This window comes from Xyrauchen texanus, chromosome 43 (assembly GCF_025860055.1).
Source record: "Xyrauchen texanus isolate HMW12.3.18 chromosome 43, RBS_HiC_50CHRs, whole genome shotgun sequence".
Lineage (NCBI taxonomy): Eukaryota > Metazoa > Chordata > Actinopteri > Cypriniformes > Catostomidae > Xyrauchen > Xyrauchen texanus.
The window spans coordinates 22,844,960-22,858,487 of record NC_068318.1 but is presented as its reverse complement, the minus strand read 5'-3'; the positions used below and the strand labels follow the sequence as shown (position 1 = coordinate 22,858,487).

General features: G+C 34.0%; 1 protein-coding gene across 1 annotated transcript; it reads left to right on the top strand.

The window, feature by feature from the left end:
* Nucleotides 1-953: 953 nt before the first annotated feature.
* vps26bl (vacuolar protein sorting 26 homolog B, like) lies at nt 954-7,228 on the top strand. The gene is made up of 6 exons (XM_052115934.1): nt 954-1,413; nt 2,043-2,199; nt 3,006-3,170; nt 3,427-3,602; nt 4,776-4,918; nt 5,017-7,228. Exons 1-6 carry the CDS (start codon nt 1,191-1,193, stop codon nt 5,149-5,151), a joined length of 999 nt encoding a protein of 332 aa, XP_051971894.1. The 5' UTR covers nt 954-1,190; the 3' UTR covers nt 5,152-7,228.
* Nucleotides 7,229-13,528: the final 6,300 nt, after the last annotated feature.

Here is a 13,528-nt window from a genome sequence, read left to right as displayed (position 1 = left end):
ATAGATAAAAGAACTGTGGTGAATTCTCCAAGAAGCTTGGAACTTCCTATCTGTCAACAACCAAGACAATATGTGTCCAGGTGTACCTAGGAGAATCGGGGCTGTTTTAAAGGCAAAGGTGGCTACACCAAATATTGATTTAGCCTTTTTATGTTTACTGGACTTTGTATGATGTCAATTGATAAATGAAAGTTAATTATGGCATTATTTTTGAAGGCATCCTCACTATGTAAGATTTTTCACAAGCTCCTAAAACATTTGCTCAGTACTGTGTGTGTGTGTGTGTGTGTGTGTGTGTATATATATATATATATATATATATATATATATATATATATATATATATATAATATATAATATTATTATTATTATATATAAATAATTGTAATTTTATAGAAAGACAGAAAGAGTCAAGACAAGTCAATTTTATTTGTATAGCGCCTTTCACAACACACATCGTTTCAAAGCAGCTTTACAGAATATCAGCATTAACAGACGATAAAACTGTAATGTCTATAAAGTCCATTAATCATCATTGTGTAATTTCGATAAAATACGATTTTTAATAGTGTTTAAAAATAATTAAATGATAATTGTATTAATAACCCCAGTGAGCAAGCTGTAGGCGACTCCTACAGTAGAAAGAAAGATAAGCACATTAGAGTTATATCAAAGATGAAGCGAACAGAATTAATCTACTGGTTCAATCACCAAAAAAACATTGATAATGGTGATTAATAATACGCAATTTAATATTAAATTGTGTTAATTCAGGTTATTAACATTTTAATTTGTGAATATGTTTTTTTTTTTTTTTTTTTAACACCATTTACTCCTAAATGTAATTGCTATTACGTACAATTGTCTTTTTACAAATTAAATTCATTTTTCTTTTTAAATTGATTTCTATCGACGCGAAAAGACTTTTACTTTGAAAATTGGACATGGGCTATCCCGGTAGTTGAATCATTTCAGAAGCTGGTGCGCGTGTGTACATTGCTGGAAACCCCTCCGCAGTGCCCATACGACTAATTAACAAACAAATGCACTTGAAATAGCCCACTATAAACCTAGATGTATTTCAGAAGATAAAACAGCTAGCCTGAGACCAAGACGGAGTTGGATTGATGTGGAATTTGACCAGGTGTTCGAATACAAAATAATTCCACAGTTCAGCGCAAGGTGTCGGGATGAGCTTCTTCAGTTTCGGACAAAGTGCTGAAATTGACATAGTTCTAAATGATGGGGAGACGAGGAAAAAGGCCGAGCACAAAACTGAGGACGGGAAGAAGGACAAATATTTTCTGTTTTACGACGGCGAGACAGTGTCTGGCAAAGTCAACGTAACCCTGAAGAACCCAGGGAAAAGGCTCGAGCATCAAGGAATCAAAATAGAATTTGTCGGACAAATCGGTAATTAGAACGTTGCTGTTGCGGTGTTTTGTGATGTATGTGCTAGAATGTAACATTGTTTGTTTTGCGGTGTTACACGCATAATTCGATCTTGTCAAATTTGTAACATACGTTACAGGATTCACACTGAAGAATTAAACCCGTTCAAATCAAGTGTCAAATTTCAGACACCCAGTCTCGTGACACAGGACACATCCGCTGTAAAAAGGCGGTCTTATAGACGAGCCCACAGCTCTGGCAGCACGATACTCCTTTGAATCATGTTTTATAGTTATGATGATTTTCAAAACCATGCTTTCTGTAAAACTATCGGTTAGTTTAAATTGGGGCTATATTCACTCGTGAATACTTCTAAAATATTCCTCCAAAGGAAATAAACTTTATTTGTTATTGTTTTGAACGTGAACTATTTTATATAAAACATTTCCTGAAGTGGGGTATATTCCTCAAGAATTCTATATACCTCCCATTTGTTTATTGTACATACACAAATTTGAACCCTTAACACATTTGAAAGAATAAAACAGATACACAACTAAAAGTCAAACAAACAACATGCAAATCTGTAACCATGGCAATCCTTTAATGCATGCAGTAATATTTTTTCTATCTTCTACCCCCTCCCCCAGAATTGTACTATGACAGAGGAAACCACCATGAGTTTGTCTCTCTGGTAAAGGATTTAGCTCGGCCTGGAGAAATGGCCCAATCTCAGACCTTTGATTTCGAGTTCACACATGTGGAGAAACCATATGAGTCTTACACAGGCCAGAATGTAAAACTTCGGTATGTGAATGTGAGCTTCCCAAATATTTTGTATTTACTTGAATTGTCGAATTGTTAAAGGGATAGTTCACCCCTTCTTTTCCTCTTTCTTTTCCTGAACACAAAGATTTTTAGAAGAATATCTCAGCTCTTTTGGTCCATTCAATGCAAGTTAATGGTGGCCAGAACTTTGAAGCTCCAAAAAAGTCATAAATGCACCATAAAAGTAATCCATACCACTTCAGTGGTTTCTGAAGTGATATAATAGGTGTGGGTGAGAAACAGATCAATATTTAAGTCCTATTTTCTTTTTTACTATCAATTTTCCTTCCTGCCCAGTGGGTGGTGACATATGTGAAGAAAGCAAATGGCCAAAAACAAAAGAAGAATTTGAAAGTGAAAGTAGAGGTTTATAGTAAAAACAGGACTTCAATACGGACCTGTTTCTCACTCACACTTATAATTTACTGTTTCATTAATCTGTAGACTTGGATTTAACCACTGAAGTCGTATGAATTACTGTTATGCTGCCTTTTATGTACTTTTTGGACCTTCAATGTTGTGGCCACCATTTACTTGCATTGAATGGACATACAGAGTGGAGTTATTCTTCTAAAAATATCTGTTTGTATTCTGAAGAAGAAAGTCACATCTGGGATGGCATGAGGGTGAGTAAATGATGAGATCATTTTTGGGTGAACTATCCCTTTAAATGTTTCTTTGTTTTAAATAAAATGTATTTAACTGTTTTATTATATCGATATATAATATCATGCAATCAACTGTTCACTCAAAAACTTTCACCACATTCTGTTTTTTTTCCCCAGCTATTTTCTGCGGGCGACCATCAGCAGGAGACTGAATGACATCTCCAAAGAGATGGACATCGTAGTGCACACACTCAGCACATATCCAGAACTTAACTCCTCTATAAAGATGGAGGTGGGAATCGAGGACTGTCTACACATTGAATTTGAGTACAACAAATCAAAGTAAGTCTGATTAACGGCTACTGGGTGTGCTCTGAATGAAATGCCTACAAACTGCGATTTATTGAATTGACCCCGATTTGAAAGAAGTCAGTGTGATGCAGCTTATACAATTTAAAGCCTGGAGCTTACACTTTAGTTTTTAGGTATAGAAAATATCAACATGCTTATATAGTTTTATAAAATTTAAATAGCTTGACGATTACATTTTTCCTCCTTGTCAGTTTTTTCTTTCTCCCAAAACTCTTGAAAATGGCAGGTATCACTTGAAAGATGTGATTGTGGGGAAGATATATTTCTTGCTGGTGCGAATTAAGATCAGACACATGGAAATTGATATCATTAAACGAGAGACAACGGGGACCGGGCCAAATGTTTACCATGAAAACGACACCATTGCAAAATACGAGATCATGGATGGGGCACCTGTTCGAGGTACTTAATTGTTGTACATTCCTAACTGTATCTCCAGAGTTGCTTCTGTTTAGTCTCTATTTTCTTCATATCAAATGAATGACTCTTGTTTTCTATATGATGTATACTGAAAAATACAGGTCAAAAATCTTTTTAACTAATGCAAACTTCATCTTTATACAAAGCTACTGCACTACGGCACATTATGCTCCCTAGCGACGTCTGTGTTTGAACTTAAAATTGCAAGAAATTTGCGGAAGAACACTTTACGTGAGGTTTGTTTCGGCACTGGTCTTCTGCATGGATGAATCTCATGATTTGAGGTTACCTAGATATATATCGCTTGTGTGTGATCATGACCGGAAGATATTCAGAGCCTGAGTCATAACATGCAATTTTCATGTTGATATGATGTTATTCTGAAAAAAATATTTTAAACCGAATGATTACTTGCTTTGATGAAGATAAACAACACTAGTATTTACATATTTTTAATGAATCGTTTAACATTAAACTTATAGCGATTCTTTGACACCACTCAAATGCAGGACAGGGGACTCTCCTTAATCACCACCAGGTACCAGTATATTTTGATATGACTATTCAAGTGTTTTATCTACTATTAATGTTTGTATTGTACTACACTTATCTGTTTAAGAGGTGAATCTTGTGATATGTCTGAAACGAGTTCAATGGGAGACTTTATTATTTTATATGATATTGTACAGCCTCAGTCGATAATGCAACTGAACCGTAATACTACACACAATAAAGCTGTAAACATAAAACGATGATTCAATAATGATGGGGATGAAATAAACATTATTAAACATGAAAGTACTATGTAGAAATGTGCAATGTAACAATCACAATAATACATATCCTTTAATCATTTCTTTAGCAGTAAAGTTATAATAGAGAGCTGGTTACACACTAAACAAATTAATATGTACATAACTGCTATGACATCAGCTCATTATAAACAACTTGATGAAGTACATTTCCGTCCCAACAGCTCAAAATAAAACCATTTTTAGGCTTACCGTAGTGAACCAGGGCAGTGTTTTAAACACTGATTTGTTTTATGTACTCAATCAATAATGGCATTTTGCTCATTTATAACCCAAAAATCTCCCATTGTTCAGCTAGTGGATTACCAACAATTTTATTTAATTTTTATGTTTGTGCCTATAGGTGAATCCATCCCTATCCGTCTTTTCCTGGCTGGGTATGAGATGACGCCCACCATGAGGGACATTAATAAGAAATTCTCTGTTCGATATTATCTGAATCTCGTTCTCATTGACGAAGAAGAAAGACGTTACTTTAAACAGCAGGTGCACACACCCACACCACACTAGTATTAGATGAAGTAATGCAGCTTTTGTATAGAAATACAGATTTATGTGCTTATGTTCTATTTTTTGTATTATAGGAGATCACACTATGGAGGAAGGGAGACATTGTCAGGAAGAGCATGTCCCATCAAGCTGCTATTGCCTCCCAACGCTTTGAGGGCTCAGCAACCGCAGAGAAAGCTCTCGCTCAAGCTAAAGAGGACAGCAACTAAACTTGACCTTTGACATCTCGTGTGTGTGTGTGTGTGTGTGTGTGTGCATGTGTGTCGGAGAGAGTGTTTACGGACTGAAACCAAGACTGGATGGACAGCGTAAACATGATTATTCATGGCATTCCTAAACATTATAGTTTATGTTCAACAAGTTCTTAAGTAAGGGATGAAACAATGATTCAATTGATATTTACAAATTCTGTGTGGCAGTTTCTCTGATATTTACTCTTTGTGGGTTTTTTTTATGTAATTGAAATCCTCATTTGCTTTTAACACGTCAGACTCAGCAGTCCATTGAGAAACTACAAAACATTCCAGTCTCTTTATTCCACTTAAAGTGTATTTTTAAGTTCTGATTGTAAGATTTTGTTATTGTTGTGTTTTCTTGCATAACATATACATTGCAAACAGTGTTCAGTTTTAGTTTCCTAATGCAACAGAGTTTAATTCATATTTGAAGTTTTTGATATAGATATTTTTAAATCTTTATCATATGTCATATACTTTAAGCACACAATACATGCCTTTTTACTTTTTGTTGCCATTCCTGAAGACAAATTATGGGCACTTGAAGGTTGTAGCTGATGTGATTTCAGTGTCTCAGGGGGATACCCTATACTCCATATCAGCCCAAATTTAGATTTTAAATTAACAAACTAAAATAATCTCTCTTGTAGATGAACTCAAATGCACTTGTGTTTTATTTAAACTGAGGCCGGTCACTTCATATTGATGATCATTGTATAGGTAGAGTTCTTGTGCTCTGCTCCCTGCCATGTTTTTAAGTGTGGAAAATGTTTGAAATGAAATTCAGTATTGTTGCTGTATGACGTTAGATTATGGCAAAGCAGAAATGTTTGACAAAGTTGTTTGCTGTTGATTTAGTCTATTTTACTGTCAACCTCAGTCTTATTTCACATTAATTCCTTAAATTTTTTTTTTAAGAGTTTAGGAGGCTTTAACATCTTTAAATGTCTTGTATTTGTTCATGTTTTGACCAACACTGGAAATCAGCAAGCCTCTTATTTCATGTCATAGTATTTCCATTCACTAACCAATATAGAATTAAAACAAAATCTCTAATTATAATACAGCAACTTTGCAGATTCTGATAGTGTGTGATCATGAATCTTTGAAAAGCTTACAGAAGTATAACCATACTTAGTGGAGTATAGATGATGTGTTTCCTGGAAGCGTTTCCCATTTTCAGAAAGCCAGGCCATTATGGCTTCTTTTTAAAGAGGTGTTTTGTAAGTGACTGACTGGATTATTGCTTCTTGCCATGTTTAGAAAGAAAGTGGGGGTGTTTATCTGTCCATAAAAAAAAAGGATGAATCATCTCGCATTGAGCTGCCTTCTGTGAGACTGTAATTTCAAGATATTGGTCTGCGAGTACTGTCTTTCACTTAAGTAAAATGTCCATGTGCCAGGGACTGAACATTGGTTAAACTATAGTAGGTTTGTAGCATACTGTTCAGACACGAGGGCCTGTGTACAGTTTCTTAAACATTATAAAATTTGCAGTAGTGTCAATGTAGATGACCGGAATTGTAACTGTAAAATGTATGAGGACAAGTGCAGTACATGTCACAGAGGGCTGAAGCTCATCTTTAAAGACTTCCAAATATAACCAATATCTCCAAGGTCTGTTTCATTAAAGCATCTCTTTGCAGAATAGTCATGCCTTTTGCCCTTCATGGCTGTATGTGCCAGACTATGTACGATTTCTTTTCCTAACGTTCTTTACATTCATCAGTGTGCAAAAAAGTGCTGCTTTAAACAGCATTAAATAACCATATTTCTATATTAATATTATGTACAGTATAGATTTACAGAATTGTAAGTATATGATTTTGAAATGATTTAGAAATTGCTGATTGACAGCTCTTAAGGTACTAGCAGGATTTACAAGATTCTAGAATTTAAACGTGCTAACTTAAATAGGAGTGCAGAAAACAAATGATCTAACTGCTCTTTCAGTACTTGTATCTTGTGCTCTGTTTATGAAATTTGTTTTTACTCTGATTTCTCAGATTAAAAGAATCCTGTATAATTTTCATCTTTTTCCTCATAAAAACTTCCACTGTATTATGTGTCCTTATTTTACGTGCATTGAACAATTTTCATGATGATATTAAGTTGCTCCTCACATGCATCAGATCTGAGGTGAAATGTCCAAATTGTGTGCTAAAAGCAAATTTTCTTGCAAACTATTGAGTTTAAAAGCAACAAATCTATCTCCCTACCTTAAACATGAACATGAAAACGCAATTGCTGAAGCAACCATATCCGGTTGAGACTTTTAAGTCACATGTCGACTTGTGTGCTCTTCAGGACTCATACCCGAGTCCTTTGCATCATAAGTGCAATGCTCCATAAGTTGAGCTACTGCACAATTTGCCTGCATTTGAACAAGCTTATGAATATAGTTACTTATGCAGTGCAAACAATAAAATATATCGCCGTATAGGCCATGCACTTTAGTTAAACGTTTTGATGCAAGTATGAACTTAATTTGTGCTTGTATTTGTGATTTGTCTAAAAGGAAGTAACATTTGTTGTAGACTTTAGGATTCATTTCACCAGGAAACTGTCGTGATACGTACAATAAGCCACATACAAATATTTTTGGCAACAATATAGGTATAATCAAGGGCGTAGATTTGCAGCATGAAGCGTTTAAATAATTCCATTGATCATGGTATAAATAATGGGGTGTTGTACTTGCTTATGTTGATTATTGGGGCGGTTACCTCCTTCCCATCCCCCATAGAATCTACGCCCTTGGGTATAGTAACGTGATTCGATGCAACCATGTACAAAATATTCACAAATCACCTGAGTAAAAAGACAGGGAACATGTCAGGGATGTACTGTAGATGCTTTCAATCCTTAAGTCATTACTCTGGTCATATAAATAGTGTTGGAGTTTTCCTTTCTTTGTAAGATAAATGACCTGTTTTTTTCTCATTAGATAGCAAGCCCTCAAGGTCTTCCATTTTTATATAAATATCTGACAGAGAAGATAAAAAAAAGATTTAGAAGCGGTGCTGAAGTTGACAAATGAAGTTTGTAAGATAATATCATTCCCCTGAGTCTTTTTGCAGTCAATTTGGTGATTTAATGCTGAAAAAGGCTGCTAAAGGATTACAAACTGGTAAACGCATCAGGACACTCATTATGCAGTGCTTCTTCATAAACACTAGAGGGCAGACAACCCTCATTTGAATAGTCAGCAACAAACAATATATTACTAAAGTAGTATGGAAAGTTATTAAATAGGAACAATGTACATTTGTAAGTACTAACATATACTAATGAACGATATGCAGGATACTTAACATAATTAATTTATTAAGCAGCTTGTAAATACTCTGCTGTTGTTGTACGTTGCAAAGAGATGTTTTTATTCAATCATAAGCTATTTTCTAGAGTCATCCAAGTATAAACAGGGTTGGGAGAGTTACTTTTTAAATGTATTCCACTACAGATTACACAATATATGCTGTAAAATGTAATTTTTAATGTATTCTGTTAAATTACTCAAGGTCAGTTACATATTCTAAATACTTTGGATTACTTCTTCAGCACTGGTAGATTTTTTTACATCTTTTGACTATAAAAACTCTACCAGTACAGTAAGACAAAATACACATGTTAAAAATACATTCTCTGAAAAACCTAAATATCTTATGCAGTGTTGTTTCTAAAACAAGATGTCAAATTTGTAGGTATTTTTACAGGAAAACAATAAAAAAAAATGATAATCAAGAATATGATTTTTGCCCTAATATCAAAGGTCTTACTAGAAAAAAAAAAAGATGATCCATCGTGAATTTTCTTGATAAAAATATATGATCATGCCTGGTAACGTGTATGTAAAATGGCTAGAAATAGCATTTTAGCTTAGCATAAAGCTGACATTATACAAAGGTTTATTTTTATTTCTTCTGCTCCAAACTTACTTCAAACTTACTTCTCTGTCTGCTAGTATGAATGTAACACATCATAAGAAAGTGTTTCACCGCTGTTCAGATGCACTTTGGATCACATCATTTATATGTATTCCATCTGAAAGGACTAAATATTAAATGAAACAAATGACAGTAAAATGCAAAGTAATCTCTTCAGTAATCAAAATACTTTTTGTATGTAACTGTATTCTATTTCCAATTATATAAATTGTAACTGTAGTGGAATACAGTTACTTATTATTAGTATTTTAAATACATAATCCCATTATATGTTTTCTGTTACTCCCCAACCCTGAGTATAAAGCTATATAATGTGTTCTATTTGTATTAAGGCAGATACTCCAGCCAATTAGTTTTCATTCATTGGCTGAGGAGATTGTCTGTATTGATCATCTGGCCGTGGTGCTGACAGCTGTATTTTCCAAGTGAATTCTAAAGATCAGAAGAGAAAGCTGGATGAGTATTGATCACAGCTCAAGTAAAGAGAACTCTTCCACTAGGCCTGCAAGGAGAAATAAGAAGCATTTGTTTTCAAATCCTGAACTGAATCTGTCACACAATGTGAAGAGTAGCCGCAGCAGTATACAGCAGACATACTGTAAAATCCTAAGGGAGGCCATTTTTTGTTCCTTGTTTTTGTCAAAATTCCATCTGATTTCTAGAACAATAAGCAACAGATTATGGATGATTTTTTCTATTATTACTATTATGATTAACTTTTCTTTATATAACTTGCACTTCAATTAAATTTTAATTTCATCATGAAAATAACATTGAAAAGATAGGAGCATTCGCCTCAAGGTTAGCAAACTTCTTAGATTTTTGCTTTTAAATAAAGATTGTGAGTTGATGCCAGACTTTATATACACTGTAAAAAATGTCTGTAATTTCCCACAATTCCCTGCATGACCCATTGTATTTCATTATATTTTATAGGAATAGTTATGTTTCTTCTTATTTTTAATATCAGTTATGCAAATTGGGGTGTTCTGTGTTATATATGATGTAGTTTATTTAATGTTTATTATATTATTTAAATTTCACATGTGTTACCCTGATGGTGTTTATTATTTGTGTGAGTGACACTGAGCACTGTCTTTCCATGTGTATTGGACAGTGCTCCTAGAAGAGCCACTATTGGTCAGCTCCATGTCATCATGTACTCTTCTGTTAGTTTTACAAAGATTATCAATACCTTATAAAATAAAAAGCAGATTTAACAGTCTCAGAAGGTTAATGTTATGTTTATTAAGATTTATTTACTATAAAATTACATTTTAAAATTTTTATTTTATTTTATAGTGACATCATGTAACTTACAACAGTTTTAACTGTAAAATTAACAGGTTGTTCTATAAAGTTGTTTACATTTTTACTGTATTCTTTACATAATTATTCTGGCAATCACAGCTGCCAGTTTTGATTATTTATGTTGTTAAAAACAACAGAATTTGTTTTTTTACAGTGTTCTCAGTATTTGCAGGAACCAATATACTTCACAAAAATTTGACAGAATCACTCATTGCTCCTCTTCCCAGCCAGTTAAATGTTTGTATCCCCCTGGATATAGGGTTAACAATGGCAAGGAAAAACTCCTGTCTTACAATAAAGGTGAAGCTGCACTTGGTACATAATAGCATAAATATAAATGACAGTAGCAATATTTTAGTTCTGTAAATTCAGCCGCCCCATTATTCAAAGCTATTATTGCAGAGGCGTGGAGCTAGTGGGCCAGTTCCAATCTTTCACCAATAACCACGGCAACCCCTCCAAGTGCATTGCTCAGCTGCGCAACCCCGTTACCATGGCAATGGGTCCTTCGTCATTCTGAGTCTTTTGACTGTATTGTGGTGGAGAGTTGCGTCTGTAAGAGCAGAGCTGCAGAAGGAGGGGGGAGTGTTGCACAGAAAGAAATCATGTCATTCTAGCGTTATTTATTTATTATTATTATTTTCTCCATGTTTTACTGCAGTTAATTAAATGAAAAAGGGTAGTTAATCTGTAATATATACATTTTCAAATAAAATTAGATGGCAGCTGTCTTTATAAAAGTTATTTTATTTAAACACCATCTCTATTTGCTTGGTTAGTGTAGAAGGGCCTTTGAAATACCCTATTGAAAAAATGCATCTAACGTTGATAATAAAAACATTTTGATTAATGATTTAACACTTTTTGTACATTTTGAATACATTAGTAGAAAGATTGACACTCCCAAGGGAGATGATGTCATATTTGTCTTTGAGCTTTGCAGAATATTTCTCCCCAGAAAGACCCACTACTGTTACTTTGTACTGTCTCATCCATCACATTAACCACTAATGGACACATCGTTTGAAGCCAATTAAACAGGACAGTCTCTTACATGCATACTGTATACAGCCAACAAAGATACCAAACTCTATAAAATATTACATATTATAGTAGAATATAATACAGAATTATGATTGAAAGTGGTATTGTCATTGGTATAGTCCAATTTAAATTCAATCCTGCTAGAGTAGCCATTATAGCAATAGTGCGTTCAAGTAATCCTCAATAAACCTGTCATGGTCATATTTTGTTACTGTTACATATTACTGTATTACAGTAAAAAAGATGCTGTTGTACAATGATTTTTACAAATAAAATTAGCAAAGATTAGAATACAGTACCAAGGGAGAGCTACAATCATGTATAAATACTTTACTATTTAAACACTTTTTTTTTTTTCATTTTGAATAATGAGAATATAAAAATGACCATCACTTTTTGCATCGTTGTAATGTGAAATGGGCAGTGAAATGTACATAATTGCATTGAATATGAAAAATAAATGAATATATGAATATATAAATGTGAAAAAAATCTAAATGGCCCTAAACTAGGCTTCATTTTCTATATGCATTAAACAATTCTTTTTAATTTGGAGTAAAATGAAAACAGGGCATTTAAGCTTCTTGAAAATCACCAAAGTACATTTGCATTTTATTTTGGTCACGCTGCATGCTGAATTTGCTTAAAAAAGCGCATTGCACCTCAAATTAAACACATTTCTGAGTAAAGCTGGCTGCACAGAGAGGAAGCTTTGCTATATAAGGACTGAACATCCTGTGATGTTTAAGCACAATTAATGCAGCGTGTGCCACACTCCTATTTTTCCCGCTGTTATCAGCTAAAAACTGAGAAAGCATTGTCTGTAATCCACAAAATCAGATGCCAGTCCTTGGAAAATGAGGAGCCAATTGTGAGCAGCTTGAATGCATGTGTATGACTGAGAATGGTGTCTATATCTGTACATGTGAATGTGTAGGGCTTTTTAAAGTCTGAGGGGCAGATTAAGACCCGTAAAGGATTAAGGCCAGTGGCGTTACACCCGGAGGTGTGTGTATGTGACGTTAGGGGCTGTACTTGGCAATACTATGACCAAACAAAACAGACAGTGCTCTTTATGCCTCATCAGTTCCTATAAGCCACGGCCTTTGTCACTGACTGCATTCTCCTCTGCCTTTCTGACTCACTATATGGCTTAGACAAAGCTTGCTGAAAGTGATAGATGATACTGGAACAGTGGGGTCCAAACATCTATGACCACATTGAAAATCTTTGATTCAGAATCAAATTTTAACATTGGAGTTTAAAACAAAGAAATGGGTAAAATTTGTAAGAAATACTTTTAATTCTGCACTATTCCAAATGCACTAATCATCAGTGTTGGGTAAGTAAAAACAAATCACAAAAAAATAGAAATGACTAAACTTAATTTTAATCAGATTTTTGATTTCACTGATTACTTAACTGGGAAAGTAATCACATTACTAATTATTTCTAAGTTACATTCTAAATCAATTTCTATAGAAAACCTTTTGTTTTTGTTTTTCCTCTCTACATTTCAACAATTCAAAATAATTAATTGACTATGTTCATTATTCACTATATACAGGTGAAACTCGAAAAATTAGAATATCGTGCAAAAGTTCATTAATTTCAGTAATTCAACTTAAAAGGTGAAACTAATATATTATATAGACTCATTACAAGCAAAGTAAGATATTTCAAGCCTTTATTTGATATAATTTTGATGATTATGGCTTACAGCTTATGAAAACCCCAAATTCAGAATCTCAGAAAATTTGAATATTACATGAAATCAATAAAAAAAAAAGGATTTTAAATACAGAAATGTCGGCCCTCTGAAAAGTATAATCATGCATATGTACTCAGTACTTGGTTTGGGCCCCTTTTGCATTAATTACTGCCTCAATGTGGCGTGGCATGGATGCTATCAGCCTGTGGCACTGCTGAGGTGTTATGGAAGACCAAGATGCTTCAATAGCGGCCTTCAGCTCTTCTGCATTGTTTGGTCTCATGTCTCTCATCTTTCTCTTGGCAATGCCCCATAGATTCTCTATGGGGTTCAGGTC